The 12996-nt window shown below is 45.7% G+C and overlaps 1 protein-coding gene across 1 annotated transcript; it reads left to right on the top strand.

Moving 5' to 3' along the window:
* The first annotated feature begins 376 nt into the window (after positions 1-376).
* LOC137671543 (feather keratin 4-like) lies at positions 377-739 on the top strand. Its single transcript, XM_068415139.1, has one exon. It carries the CDS (start codon positions 377-379, stop codon positions 737-739), a length of 363 nt encoding a protein of 120 aa, XP_068271240.1.
* The last annotated feature ends 12257 nt before the right edge of the window (positions 740-12996 follow it).

The raw sequence follows: 12996 nt of genomic DNA, 5'->3' as shown, positions 1-12996 counted from the left end.
GAGGCTGTGGGTTTTATATGAAAAACATGGAGCTTCAAGGGCTACTTACATGTCTCAGAGAAATAATGTTTAATGATTTTATCTATGCCTGGGAGTGCTTTGTAAATGAAGACAGTAGTTTTAGGAACAGTTTTAAACAAATGTTGCTAGGTTAATCCTCACCTAGGAGGAGGCTTTGCTGACTTCTAACAGGTTTTCTGATCATTATTTCTGCATGTGGATTGCAATCACACTTTATACTTATGGAAGAGTAACTTCCTAAATATTGTATGGTTTGAATAACTGAGGGCTTCCCTCTGCAACTGCACCTGCACTGTCGGCCCTGACCCACCCTCTCTCCACCCTGTGTGTTTCAGGCTCCCTTCCAGCCAGAAAGATGTCTTCCTACAGGCAGGTCTGCAACTACGGCAGCTACTCGCCCTGCGACGTGAGCTGCCCCGCGCCCTACGCCAACGCCTGGAGCCAGCCCTGCGTCACCTCCTGCGGGGACTCCCGTGCCGTGGTCTACCCACCGCCCGTCGCCATCGTCTTCCCGGGCCCCATCCTCAGCTCCTGCCCTCAGGAGAGCATCGTGGGCTCCTCAGCCCCGCTGGGGCTGGGCAGCTCTTTTGGCTACGGGAGCACCCTGGATGCTCAGAGCTCCTTCGGCTCCGGTGCCTCCCTGGGTGGCAGGTACTCCTACCCCTGCTATTCCCGCAAGTACACCACTTACCGGAGTGGGAGCTGCGGGCCCTGCTAAGCCCCACAGGGATATCCCAGCAGGGACACCCCATCAGGGACCAGAGCAAGGTCCCAGTCCATGGGTGAGCAGAGGGACATGTCTTTCAGAGGGCAGCGTACCAGGCTGCAGCAGGGTCTTTGGGAGCTGGGCACGCTCAGCCACCCCGAAAACAAACCCAGACACTGCATTTCCCTTCCTACTGGATTTTAGGTATCTGCTAACAAGATCCCAACTCTGTGTTTGAGAGGCTGTTTACTTGAGAAATATAAAAAGGGCCTTAGTTTAAATTCAAGTGGTTTGTAGAAGACTAAACTTCAGTGCAAACTAGATCCTGTATATTCTGGCCTTTCATACGGTCTGATGTTTCATGGCTGTTGAGGTATAGTGGAAAAACTTCTCAAAGCTCCAGTTGATTCTGGGAGCTATCCTGTTTCACATAGTCTGGGATTAAAAAAAAATACGGCCAGGTGAAAACCAAACTCTGCTCTCAAATGCTGCAAATGCAACAAAGACAGAAGATCATCTTACAAACTGCACCCCCAAAGAAGACAGCCACATCTATCCCCAGCAAAGCCTGCAAATGTATTCTGTGCTCTCTGGATTGTCATGTTCCACTGCTACGAAGTCCGTGTCCTGTTTCAATTAAAGTCTATATTGCATCACAACATTTGTCTTCAGGTTTCCTTTTCTACTCAGCTTAAAACTGTTGGACAATGATGCTAAAATGATTCCTCGTTGAGACCCAGGCTCCTCTGGGTGTAAATCAACAGTAAAGTGTCCTGGGTGTTGTGTGTGTTGTCCACTTATCCACAAGATGTGGACATACCCAAAATCTTTTGTAAAGATGAGTGGTGAAAGAGGTGGGGATAAACAACTGCACTAGACTGTTGGATCAGAGGTTATCTTCATCCTCCCACTAGTTTCAAAGAGACAGGAGTTGCCCTCAGTATCTTCACTATATTTCAAGAGCATATTTGCTGCTAATAGTGTTCTGTTAATTGCAAATGCTGGTTCCAGGAACAGATCTCCATTTGTGTCCTTGGAAAGCCCTTGGCTTGAGCGTCTGCATGGAGCTGGAACCAACCAGCCCAGCAGCAGTGGAGCGCAGTGGGCTGGGGGTATGGATGGAGCACGATTTTCTCTGGCTATTAAGAGCATTCTCTTTTTGCTAAAGCTGAAGGGCCAAAAATTATTTCCAAAGTAACTGCATCATTGTGACTGGAAGAAAACTGCCTTCTGGTGACTACTGGAAACTTACTGTATCATCTGGAGGAGAAAGAAGGGAGCTCAGAGGGAAGAGAAGTCTTTTCATGGAAATGGAGGTAAGAACTCCAAGAACTGAGGTGAAACACATACCAGGTCAGTGCTATGCAATATGGCTTTTAATGGGCATGAGAAGCAGAGCGAACAGTTGCAGTAACACAGGGAATAAAGTACATTTGGTACAAGAATTTCTGCTTTCCATCTTACAGCTGTGTAATCTGAGTTACATGTCCTGTTTTTACCCCTTTACAATATATTCATTTTAAAGCAGACATACTAAGGCAAGTGAGGTTTCCATTACTCTTGTAGTGCTGTGGAAGACTACAAAACAATGTACAAATTCCTACAACACATTAAAGTGAACACGGATTAACCTCAAGGGTTTTGAGGACACCTCAGTACCTGCAGTGCACAGATCTTTTCTTTTGTAACTAAACATCCAGCCTATCCCACGAACAGCGCAATAAATACAGAGGCAGGAAAGTATAGAGAGAAAATGCCAAAAGCCTAAAGTGCAAAATAGAAAATATGCTTATAGGTTGAGCTGGTTATTTTTCTAATATATAGCTCCAAGATGGAGCTTTAGGGCAATGCACATTTTCAGCTGGAATAATCCAAATGGGGAGAAAAATAACACTTTTGAAAAGGGAAAGTGGTTAAAAACATTCTGAAGTGTTTAACTTTAACATCTCTCTAAGAAAACTTGCTTTTACTCTGTGCTTCAAAAGGTAAAAGTTGAAATTTTAAAAGGAATTGTTTTCCAGATGGATTTTTTTTCTTCCTTGAAAAATTCTTTTTCTTTACTGGACCCCAAATCAATCTTTTTTTTTTTTTTTTTCTCCCCTCATGTGCATGGGTGTGTGTGTAGTTATCCAGTTTGCCCAGCTCTACCTATATGCCTGTTTTTCTGGACATTGCTGAGAGCTCCCAGCTCCTGCTGGCTTCAGCCAGAGCAGGGGGCTCCCAGCTCTGCTCACACTCCGTTTCCCATCCATGATTTGTTGCCGTGTTTTCCACATCCTGGTTGCTCTGTGCAGCAGCGAAGCATTTACCAGTTGGAGGTGTTTGGCTGCTCGCAAGAGTATGTATTACATCTTCTCCTTCCAAAAGCTAAAGATCCACAATCGTAAGACTTGTAATTGCCTGTACCCCCATAACCGTCTGAGCCTCCAGAAAGAACGGAGACCCTTAAGCCAGCATCATTTCAATTGCACTTGTTAGGAAGGCAGCACTCATTTGGGTAGCAATCGTTGACTGGCTCAGAGCTGTACACGCAGCTTTTCTGCACGCAAGTGCTGAGAACCGGTCCCGGGAAAGTCAGGAGAACGGGTGGTGGGTAGACGACAGCTTCGGACTTGGGGCAGGAGGTTTCATACAGTTTGTTGCAGGCATAAACCGGGGGCTTATGGCAGGTCAGCTCACAGGGTTTGTTGCATGGCATGCACAGCTCTCTGCAGAAAGACATGGCTCGAGAAGGTGCGTAGGTCTGAAACACAGAGAGGAGATCACAATAACACCTCATCCCTCGCAATGGGTGCACAGCTCCCTGCAGGGAGGGCTGGCACCCACCGGTCCCTTCCTGCACCGGGGATGAACATACAGAGAATGAGGGGGCAGCTGGGGGCTCTGCTAAGGCTTGGGGATAGATCGCTTGCTGTGAATAGCCAGCCTAAAGAAAAAACAAGTTTAATGTTAATTCCAAGGTAGACTTGAGTCTGTTTCAAAATACTATTAGAATTTCTGGCTACTTCAGAGCTCACAGAAGCACTAACTAAGCACAACAGTGTGAAATTTCTGTGGTCACATCTGGTGCCGGTGCAGAAGCAGAAGCCTGTCCTCAGGAGCTCTCCAACCTGGTATCCTGTATTTATTAGGTGAGTTCTGTGTCCCTCAGGGCACTGCCTGCAGCACTTCCTCTTGCCTCAAGAGGTAGATTAAACACAGAATGAGAAGCTCATTTCACAGAAATATTTGCAGTCAAGGAGCCCACTACAGCAAATAGTAGCACAAATACAATGGTAAATGACATCAGACAGGGTCTGGAGCTCAAACAGCCTGTTCTGTAAAGAAGGAGAGTGCTGCTATCTGAGATCAGGCCTAGGCTCAGCCTAGCCTGCTGCTTTCTCACTTACAGTGTTCTAGTTTCTATAGTGAGACTGTACAAAGCAGAGGAGAGAATTTAGGCCCCCGGGTACTCAACAGAAAGTGTCCAGATCCCATATGGGTCTCTAAGTCCCACATCACCTCCCCAGATCCACATCTGTCAAAGCCCGCAATAAAATACTTGCAGTAGAGACTTACTTACAGCAGACAGCTATAGCAATGCTGAGAGTAACAAAGCTTTACACCAAAACTAAAAGTAAAGATGCAACAGTCAAGAGAGTAGAGTAAATGAGACTTACTGGATCCACCGAGGGGAGAAAGTTCTTCGGAGGCAGATGGAATTGTGTATGGAAACAGCCTTGAGCTGCGAGTGCTTTTATACTATTCCTCCGACTGCCCCGAGGCGAGGAGACCTATTTGTTGTGATTATCTCATTGACGTGCAAATGACATGTTGTGGCTTGGATCATTCTTTCAATTGCTCTAATTATGTCTCTTTAGGGTTAGTTGTTAGTTCTGAGCCCCATGCGGTGTGATACCTTCTGACAACTGACTTGGGCTTCTTCATCATCCCTAGTTGTAGCTGACAGCACCAAGCGTTTCTTTTCAAAGGAAGTGTGCAAAATTCCTCACTGGATTTTGAAAACTTTGCCTTGAATTCCTTGTTCCATGTGTTGAAGGAATCCAAGTCCCCCAGCCGGAAGCAGAGCTAGAGACTAAATAAATCTGTGGACTCTCCACTTCCATGGAGATCTAGAACTTCCTTACACAATGAAATAACAAGCAAAGTTATCACTGGAGAAGGAGGGTTTACATCATTTGTACTATATGTGTTCAATTAGGAGAGCTTAATTTTGCACACTACAAGGCTGTTTTTCGATCTTTTTTTAAAAATCATAAACCCAGACTTTTTGTAGAGTAATCCTCTTGGGTATCTTTCCAATTGATAGAGGAAATTTACACCATGTAAAGTCCAGAAGCTTCATAAATGTAAGACTTTGATTTTAATATGGCAGAGAAAAAATTGTCCTCTGTGGCAGAGGAAATAACCTTGGCCTGCAGAGCTATAAAGGGTCTGCGTAAGAGGATGTTTTAAGTGAAGCTATTACTCCTTATCAAAACCTAAAACTGCAGCATCATGTCATTAATGTCATTATAGTAGAATTCTGTATCTGCAACAGGTTAATCACACGGAAGTACTTTGAAGTAGTTTATTCTGTGGAAAAAAGAAATTAGTACAACCCAGATAATGTTGCCTAGAGCTTCCTCATAACCACCCCACATCATTTAGGCTTAATCTATGCCATAATGGACAGGGCTTAAATTGTCAAGGGTTTAGACAAGCCTGAGAGAGGAATGAATTGCGGCAAGGCATGTTTCTGTTGCCCAACACACACATGAGGCACCATGTTCCATCCCACCAAACCAAAGGGCAAAATGCCAACTCAGCTGACTTATCCCACCCGTCAGCTCGCAGCCACCCTGGCAATGGACCTTATGCAAAGCTCAGGAGAAAAAGACGGAAGAGTTTGTGACTGGAGAATGGAAGGTCTCTGCCAAGCCCTTCGTAACCATGGTTATCACAACCAAAACCTCCGTAAGCGTCTGTCTTTTTTGCAAACCAAGACAACTCTGGCTTTGTTATCACCCTTTATACTGATCTCATGGGGATGCTGCCTTCAGCCAGCCCCAGAATAGATGAGGATGCTGAGGCACCATGTGCTGTGCCAGGAGTCTGTTACCAGCACCAATTACAAGCACCCAAGTTGACCAGCTGCTGCTCTGGGCTCATTCCTATGGTGATCACCCGAGAAATTAAAAGAGTGGAGAGGGTGGGACATTTGTCCAAAAAATCCCAAGAGCAGCCAGAGATTGGAGGTCCCCAAACTTCCTTTTCTGTGGACTACAGAGGGAGCCTAGCTGGCTGGCTTAGCTCTAAGTTAGGTGCCCAAAGTGAATTCCTCCTGTGTTTTGTCTCACTTTACATAGAAATACTTTCTTGGGGGATGGAGAGTTGGGTCTGAAACAAGCAGCAGGGAGCTATAATGATAAATCAGGAAAAATAACAGACGGGGTGAGTGAATTCCTGACCACTCTTCAGAACGGTTGACACCCTTCTGGGGAATCCGCAGAAAATTCCAGATTAGCACTTCTGGACTTGTTCTCTTATTACATGGCCTCTAAATTCCAGTAATTTTTAGATGCTTCAGTTATACTGGACACCCTAAAGGGACACATACAAGCGCAGGTCATGAGACGTTGCCTTTCCGGAGGGGTTTACCATATAAGCACAATGTACTGGCATGCAAAATTGCAGGAGACATTTATGGAACTAGCAGTGACAGTTATATTTAACAAGTGCGAGAACAGCAGTGGCCATTAAGAAAAAATGCTCATGCTAATCCTTCGAGCTGACTTTGCCAGCATTAGCAGTGCCTTTCCTAACATTTACCTTCACCAGTTTTGCTTCCTCTGGTGAGTGGTTTGGTCTCCTGCACTTGTGAGTCAGCAGGAACAACAAATGAATAATTTGTAACATGAAAATACAACTTTAGGGATGAGTTTCCAATAGCTTTGATGATGGTTTACTGACCACTTCCAGGGGAAATTGAAGTTGGTTTTCTAATGGGGAACACGTACATTGTCCTTCTGAAGGTTTAGATAAGAACACTTCTGCAGCATGTAAGTCCCATTTCCCATCCCTCCACCACCCTTCAAAACAGGCTGTGGAAATTCACTGTTAACATCAGAAAGACCCTAATATCACAGAGCTGCTTCTCTGTAGCCGTGACCAGGATGATCACCATAACTGAAGCACCCAAGGGTGCTCTCTATAGATTTTTTTTTCACCTCTTAAGGAAAAGAGAGTGGGGATAAAAAGAGAGCAGAACGGTATCTTGCCGAGGTTGGTATGAAGGTCTCCAAGTTTCATCTCCCTTTGCTACTAAAAGGTTTGAGAACCTTTACACCCAGCATGACAAAATCAATCATTATTTCAAAAAATAAGAGTCTCTTTTGTCAAATCAGCAATCCTCTGTTTTACTCATCTGTCTGGGTTACGTGCTTTGAAGCTTGGACAAGTGGCAGAAGGTAGTTGACTTCTGCAATGAGCACAAAGAAACTAAGGGTGAATACTGTCCCTATTTTGAGATGAAAGGGTTCCGTAGGCTGCAGCATGGATGTGATACCATTCAACTAATAATTGCTTAACAGCAAACAACATGCAAAGATTCCTCCACCCGTTGAAGTGACAAATGCATGAAAGTTTGTTTTGTAACTAGGAAGGGCCACGTGCCCGAAGAGTGGCTCAGACCCTGGTGCTGCTCTGAGGAACCGTATAAAAGCGCTTGGAGCCCAGAGCTCTTCAAACCACTCTTCTGGTCTTCTCCTTGGTGGTGAACTGGGTGAGTCTGACTTCAGTTAAATCTGTTCTATGACTTTAAAAGCCACTTTAATAAGAGTTTTACTGTACTTATGTCCGAGCACTTCATATGTCTTTGCCTATTATTGGAAGGATGTTATTTTTATTAAAAAAAGTGTTCCGTTAATTGCAAATGCCGGTGCCAGGAACAGATTTCTATTTGTATCCTTGGAAAGCCCTTGGCGTGGGCGTCTGCATGGAGCTGGACCCAACCAGTCCAGCAGCAGTGGGGTGCAGTGGGCTGGGTTTACGGATGGAGCAGGATTTTCTCTGGCTATTAAGAGCATCCTCTTTTTGCTAAAGCTGAAGGGCCAAAACTCTTATTTCCTTCTATGACAAAGTGACCCGCTTAGTAGATGAGGGCAGGGCTGTGGATGTAGTCTACCTAGACTTCAGTAAGGCATTCGACACTGTCTCCCACAGCATCCTCCTAGACAAACTGGCTGCCGGAACTTGGATGGGTGGACTCTTCAATGGGTTAAAAACTGGCTGGATGGCCAAGCCCAGAGCGTGGTGGTGAATGGGGCAAAGTCCAACTGGTGGCCAGTCACTAGCGCTGTTCCCCAGGGCTCAGTTCTGGGGCCGCTGCTGTTCAATATCTTTAGAGGTGATCTAGACGTAGGGATTGAGTGCACCCTCAGGCAATTTGCAGATGACCCCAAGCTGGCTGGGAGTGTTGATCTGCTGGAGGGCAGGAAGGCCGTACAGAGGGAACTGGACAGGTTGGATAGATGGGCCGAGACCAACGGCATGAGGTTCAACAAGAACAAGTGCCGGGTCTTACACTTGGGCCACAACAACCCCCTACAGCGCTACAGGCTGGGGGAAGAGTGGTTAGAAAGAGACCTGGGGGTGCTGATCAACAGCCGGCTAAACACGAGTCAGCAGTGTGCCCAGGTGGCCAAGAAGGACAATGGCATCCTGGCCTCTATCAGGAAGAGTGTAGCCAGCCGGTCTAGGGAAGGGATTGTCCCTCTGTACTCGGCACTGGTGAGGCCGCACCTTGAATCCTGTGTCCAGTTCTGGGCCCCGCACTTCAAGAAAGATGTTGAGGTGTTGGAGTGAGTCCAGAGGAGGGCGACCAAGCTGGGGAAGGGTCTGGAGGGACTGACCTACGAGGAACGGCTGAGGGAGCTGGGGGTGTTTAGCGTGGAGAAGAGGAGGCTCAGAGGTGACCTTAGTGCAGTCTACAACTACCTGAAGGGAGGTTGTAGTGCAGTGGGAGTCGGCTTCTTCTCCCAGGCAACTAGCAATAGGACAAGAGGACACAGCCTCAAGCTTGGCCAGGGGAGGGTCAGGTTGGACATTAGGAAGCATTTCTTCTCAGCAAGGGTCATTAGCCATTGGAAGGGGCTGCCCAGGGAGGTGGGGGAGTCACCATCTCTGGAGGGGTTTAAGAAAAGCCTGGACATGGCCCTTAGTGCCCTGGTCTAGTTGACAGGGTGGTTTCAGGGCAATGGTTGGACTCGATGAGCCCAGAGGGCTCTTCCAACTCATTGATTCTGGGATTCCAAAGTAACTGCATCATTGTGACTGGAAGAAAACTGCCTTCTGGTGACTACTGGAAACTTACTGTATCATCTGGAGGAGAAAGAAGGGAGCTCAGAGGGAAGAGAAGTCTTTTCGTTGAAACGGAGGTAAGTGCAAAAACTGAGGTGAAACGCACACCAGGTCAGTGCTATGCAATATGGCTTTTAATGGGCATGAGAAGCAGAGCGAACAGTTGCAGTAACACAGGGAATAAAGTACATTTGGTACAAGAATTTCTGCTTTCCATCTTACAGCTGTGTAATCTGAGTTACATGTCCTGTTTTTACCCCTTTACAATATATTCATTTTAAAGCAGACATACTAAGGCAAGTGAGGTTTCCATTACTCTTGTAGTGCTGTGGAAGACTACAAAACAATGTACAAATTCCTACAACACATTAAAGTGAACACGGATTAACCTCAAGGGTATTGAGGACACCTCAGTACCTGCAGAGCACAGATCTTTTCTTTTGTAACTAAACATCCAGCCTATCCCACGAACAGCGCAATAAATACAGAGGCAGGAAAGTATAGAGAGAAAATGCCAAAAGCCTAAAGTGCAAAATAGAAAATATGCTTATAGGTTGAGCTGGTTATTTTTCTAATATATAGCTCCAAGATGGAGCTTTAGGGCAATGCACATTTTCAGCTGGAATAATCCAAATGGGGAGAAATATAACACTTTTGAAAAGGGAAAGTGGTTAAAAACATTCTGAAGTGTTTAACTTTAACATCTCTCTAAGAAAACTTGCTTTTACTCTGTGCTTCAAAAGGTAAAAGTTGAAATTTTAAAAGGAATTGTTTTCCAGATGGATTTTTTTTCTCCCTTGAAAAATTCTTTTTCTTTACTGGACCCCAAATCAATCTTTTTTTTTTTTTTTTTCTCCCCTCATGTGCATGGGTGTGTGTGTAGTTATCCAGTTTGCCCAGCTCTACCTATATGCCTGTTTTTCTGGACATTGCTGAGAGCTCCCAGCTCCTGCTGGCTTCAGCCAGAGCAGGGGGCTCCCAGCTCTGCTCACACTCCGTTTCCCATCCATGATTTGTTGCCGTGTTTTCCACATCCTGGTTGCTCTGTGCAGCAGCGAAGCAGTTACCGGTTGGAGGTGTTTGGCTGCTCGCAAGAGTATGTATTACATCTTCTCCTTCCAAAAGCTAAAGATCCACAATCGTAAGACTTGTAATTGCCTGTACCCCCATAACCATCTGAGCCTCCAGAAAGAACGGAGACCCTTGAGCCAGCATCATTTCAATTGCACTTGTTAGGAAGGCAGCACTCATTTGGGTAGCAATCGTTGACTGGCACAGAGCTGTACACGCAGCTTTTCTGCACGCAAGTGCTGAGAACCGGTCCCGGGAAAGTCAGGAGAACGGGTGGTGGGTAGACGACAGCTTCGGACTTGGGGCAGGAGGTTTCATACAGTTTGTTGCAGGCATAAACCGGGGGCTTATGGCAGGTCAGCTCACAGGGTTTGTTGCATGGCATGCACAGCTCTCTGCAGAAAGACATGGCTCGGGAAGCTGTGTAGGTCTGAAACACAGAGAGGAGATCACAATAACACCTCATCCCTCGCAATGGGTGCACAGCTCCCTGCAGGGAGGGCTGGCACCCACCGGTCCCTTCCTGCACCGGGGATGAACATACAGAGAATGAGGGGGCAGCTGGGGGCTCTGCTAAGGCTTGGGGATAGATTGCTTGCTGTGAATAGCCAGCCTAAAGAAAAAACAAGTTTAATGCTAATTCCAAGGTAGACTTGAGTCTGTTTCAAAATACTGTTAGAATTTCTGGCTACTTCAGAGCTCACAGAAGCACTAACTAAGCACAACAGTGTGAAATTTCTGTGGTCACGCCAGGAGCCAGTGCACAAGCAGGAGCCTGTCCTCAGGAGCTCTCCAACCTGGTATCCTGTATTTATTAGGTGAGTTCTGTGTCCCTCAGGGCACTGCCTGCAGCACTTCCTCTTGCCTCAAGAGGTAGATTAAACACAGAATGAGAAGCTCATTTCACAGAAATATTTGCAGTCAAGGAGCCCACTACAGCAAATAGTAGCACAAATACAATGGTAAATGACATCAGACAGGGATTGGAGCTCAAACAGCCTGTTCTGTAAAGAAGGAGAGTGCTGCTATCTGAGATCAGGCCTAGGCTCAGCCTAGCCTGCTGCTTTCTCACTTACAGTGTTCTAGTTTCTATAGTGAGACTGTACAAAGCAGAGGAGAGAATGTAGACCCCCGGGTACTCAACAGAAAGTGTCCAGATCCCATATGGGTCTCTAAGTCCCACATCACCTCCCCAGATCCACATCTGTCAAAGCCCACAATAAAATACTTGCAGTAGAGACTTACTTACAACAGACAGCTATAGCAATGCTGAGAGTAACAAAGCTTTACAGCACAACTAAAAGTAAACATGCAACAGTCAAAAGAGTAGAGTAAATGAGACTTACTGGATCCACCGAGGGGAGAAAGTTCTTCGGAGGCAGATGGAATTGTGTATGGAAACAGCCTTGAGCTGCGAGTGCTTTTATACTATTCCTCCGACTGCCCCGAGGCGAGGAGACCTATTTGTTGTGATTATCTCATTGACGTGCAAATGACATGTTGTGGCTTGGATCATTCTTTCAATTGCTCTAATTATGTCTCTTTAGGGTTAGTTGTTAGTTCTGAGCCCCATGCGGTGTGATACCTTCTGACAACTGACTTGGGCTTCTTCATCATCCCTAGTTGTAGCTGACAGCACCAAGCGTTTCTTTTCAAAGGAAGAGTCCAAAATTCCTCACTAGGTTTTGAAAACTTTGCCTTGAATTCCTTGTTCCATGTGTTGAAGGAATCCAAGTCCCCCAGCCGGAAGCAGAGCTAGAGACTAAATAAATCTGTGGACTCTCCACTTCCATGGAGATCTAGAACTTCCTTACACAATGAAATAACAAGCAAAGTTATCACTGGAGAAGGAGGGTTTACATCATTTGTACTATATGTGTTCAATTAGGAGAGCTTAATTTTGCACACTACAAGGCTGTTTTTCGATCTTTTTTTAAAAATCATAAACCCAGACTTTTTGTAGAGTAATCCTCTTGGGTATCTTTTCAATTGATAGAGGAAATTTACACCATGTAAAGTCCAGAAGCTTCATAAATGTAAGACTTTGATTTTAATATGGCAGAGAAAAAATTGTCCTCTGTGGCAGAGGAAATAACCTTGGCCTGCAGAGCTATAAAGGGTCTGCGTAAGAGGATGTTTTAAGTGAAGCTATTACTCCTTATCAAAACCTAAAACTGCAGCATCATGTCATTAATGTCATTATAGTAGAATTCTGTATCTGCAACAGGTTAATCACACGGAAGTACTTTGAAGTAGTTTATTCTGTGGAAAAAAGAAATTAGTACAACCCAGATAATGTTGCCTAGAGCTTCCTCATAACCACCCCACATCATTTAGGCTTAATCTATGCCATAATGGACAGGGCTTAAATTGTCAAGGGTGAGAGAGGAATGAATTGCGGCAAGGCATGTTTCTGTTGCCCAGACCACACATGAGGCACCGTGTTTCATCCCACCAAACCAAAGGGCAAAATGCCAACTCAGCTGACTTATCCCACCTGCCAGCTCGCAGCCACCCTGGCAATGGACCTTATGCAAAGCTCAGGAGAAAAAGACGGAAGAGTTTGTGACTGGAGAATGGAAGGTCTCTGCCAAGCCCTTCGTAACCATGGTTATCACAACCAAAACCTCCGTAAGCGTCTGTCTTTTTTGCAAACCAAGACAACTCTGGCTTTGTTATCACCCTTTATACTGATCTCATGGGGATGCTGCCTTCAGCCAGCCCCAGAATAGATGAGGATGCTGAGGCACCATGTGCTGTGCCAGGAGTCTGTTACCAGCACCAATTACAAGCACCCAAGTTGACCAGCTGCTGCTCTGGGCTCATTCCTATGGTGATCACCTGAGAAATTAAAAGAG

Source organism: Nyctibius grandis, chromosome 17, assembly GCF_013368605.1.
Source record: "Nyctibius grandis isolate bNycGra1 chromosome 17, bNycGra1.pri, whole genome shotgun sequence".
Lineage (NCBI taxonomy): Eukaryota > Metazoa > Chordata > Aves > Nyctibiiformes > Nyctibiidae > Nyctibius > Nyctibius grandis.
The sequence above is the reverse complement of the archived record's forward strand: the minus strand, read 5'-3'. Positions and strand labels throughout refer to the sequence as shown.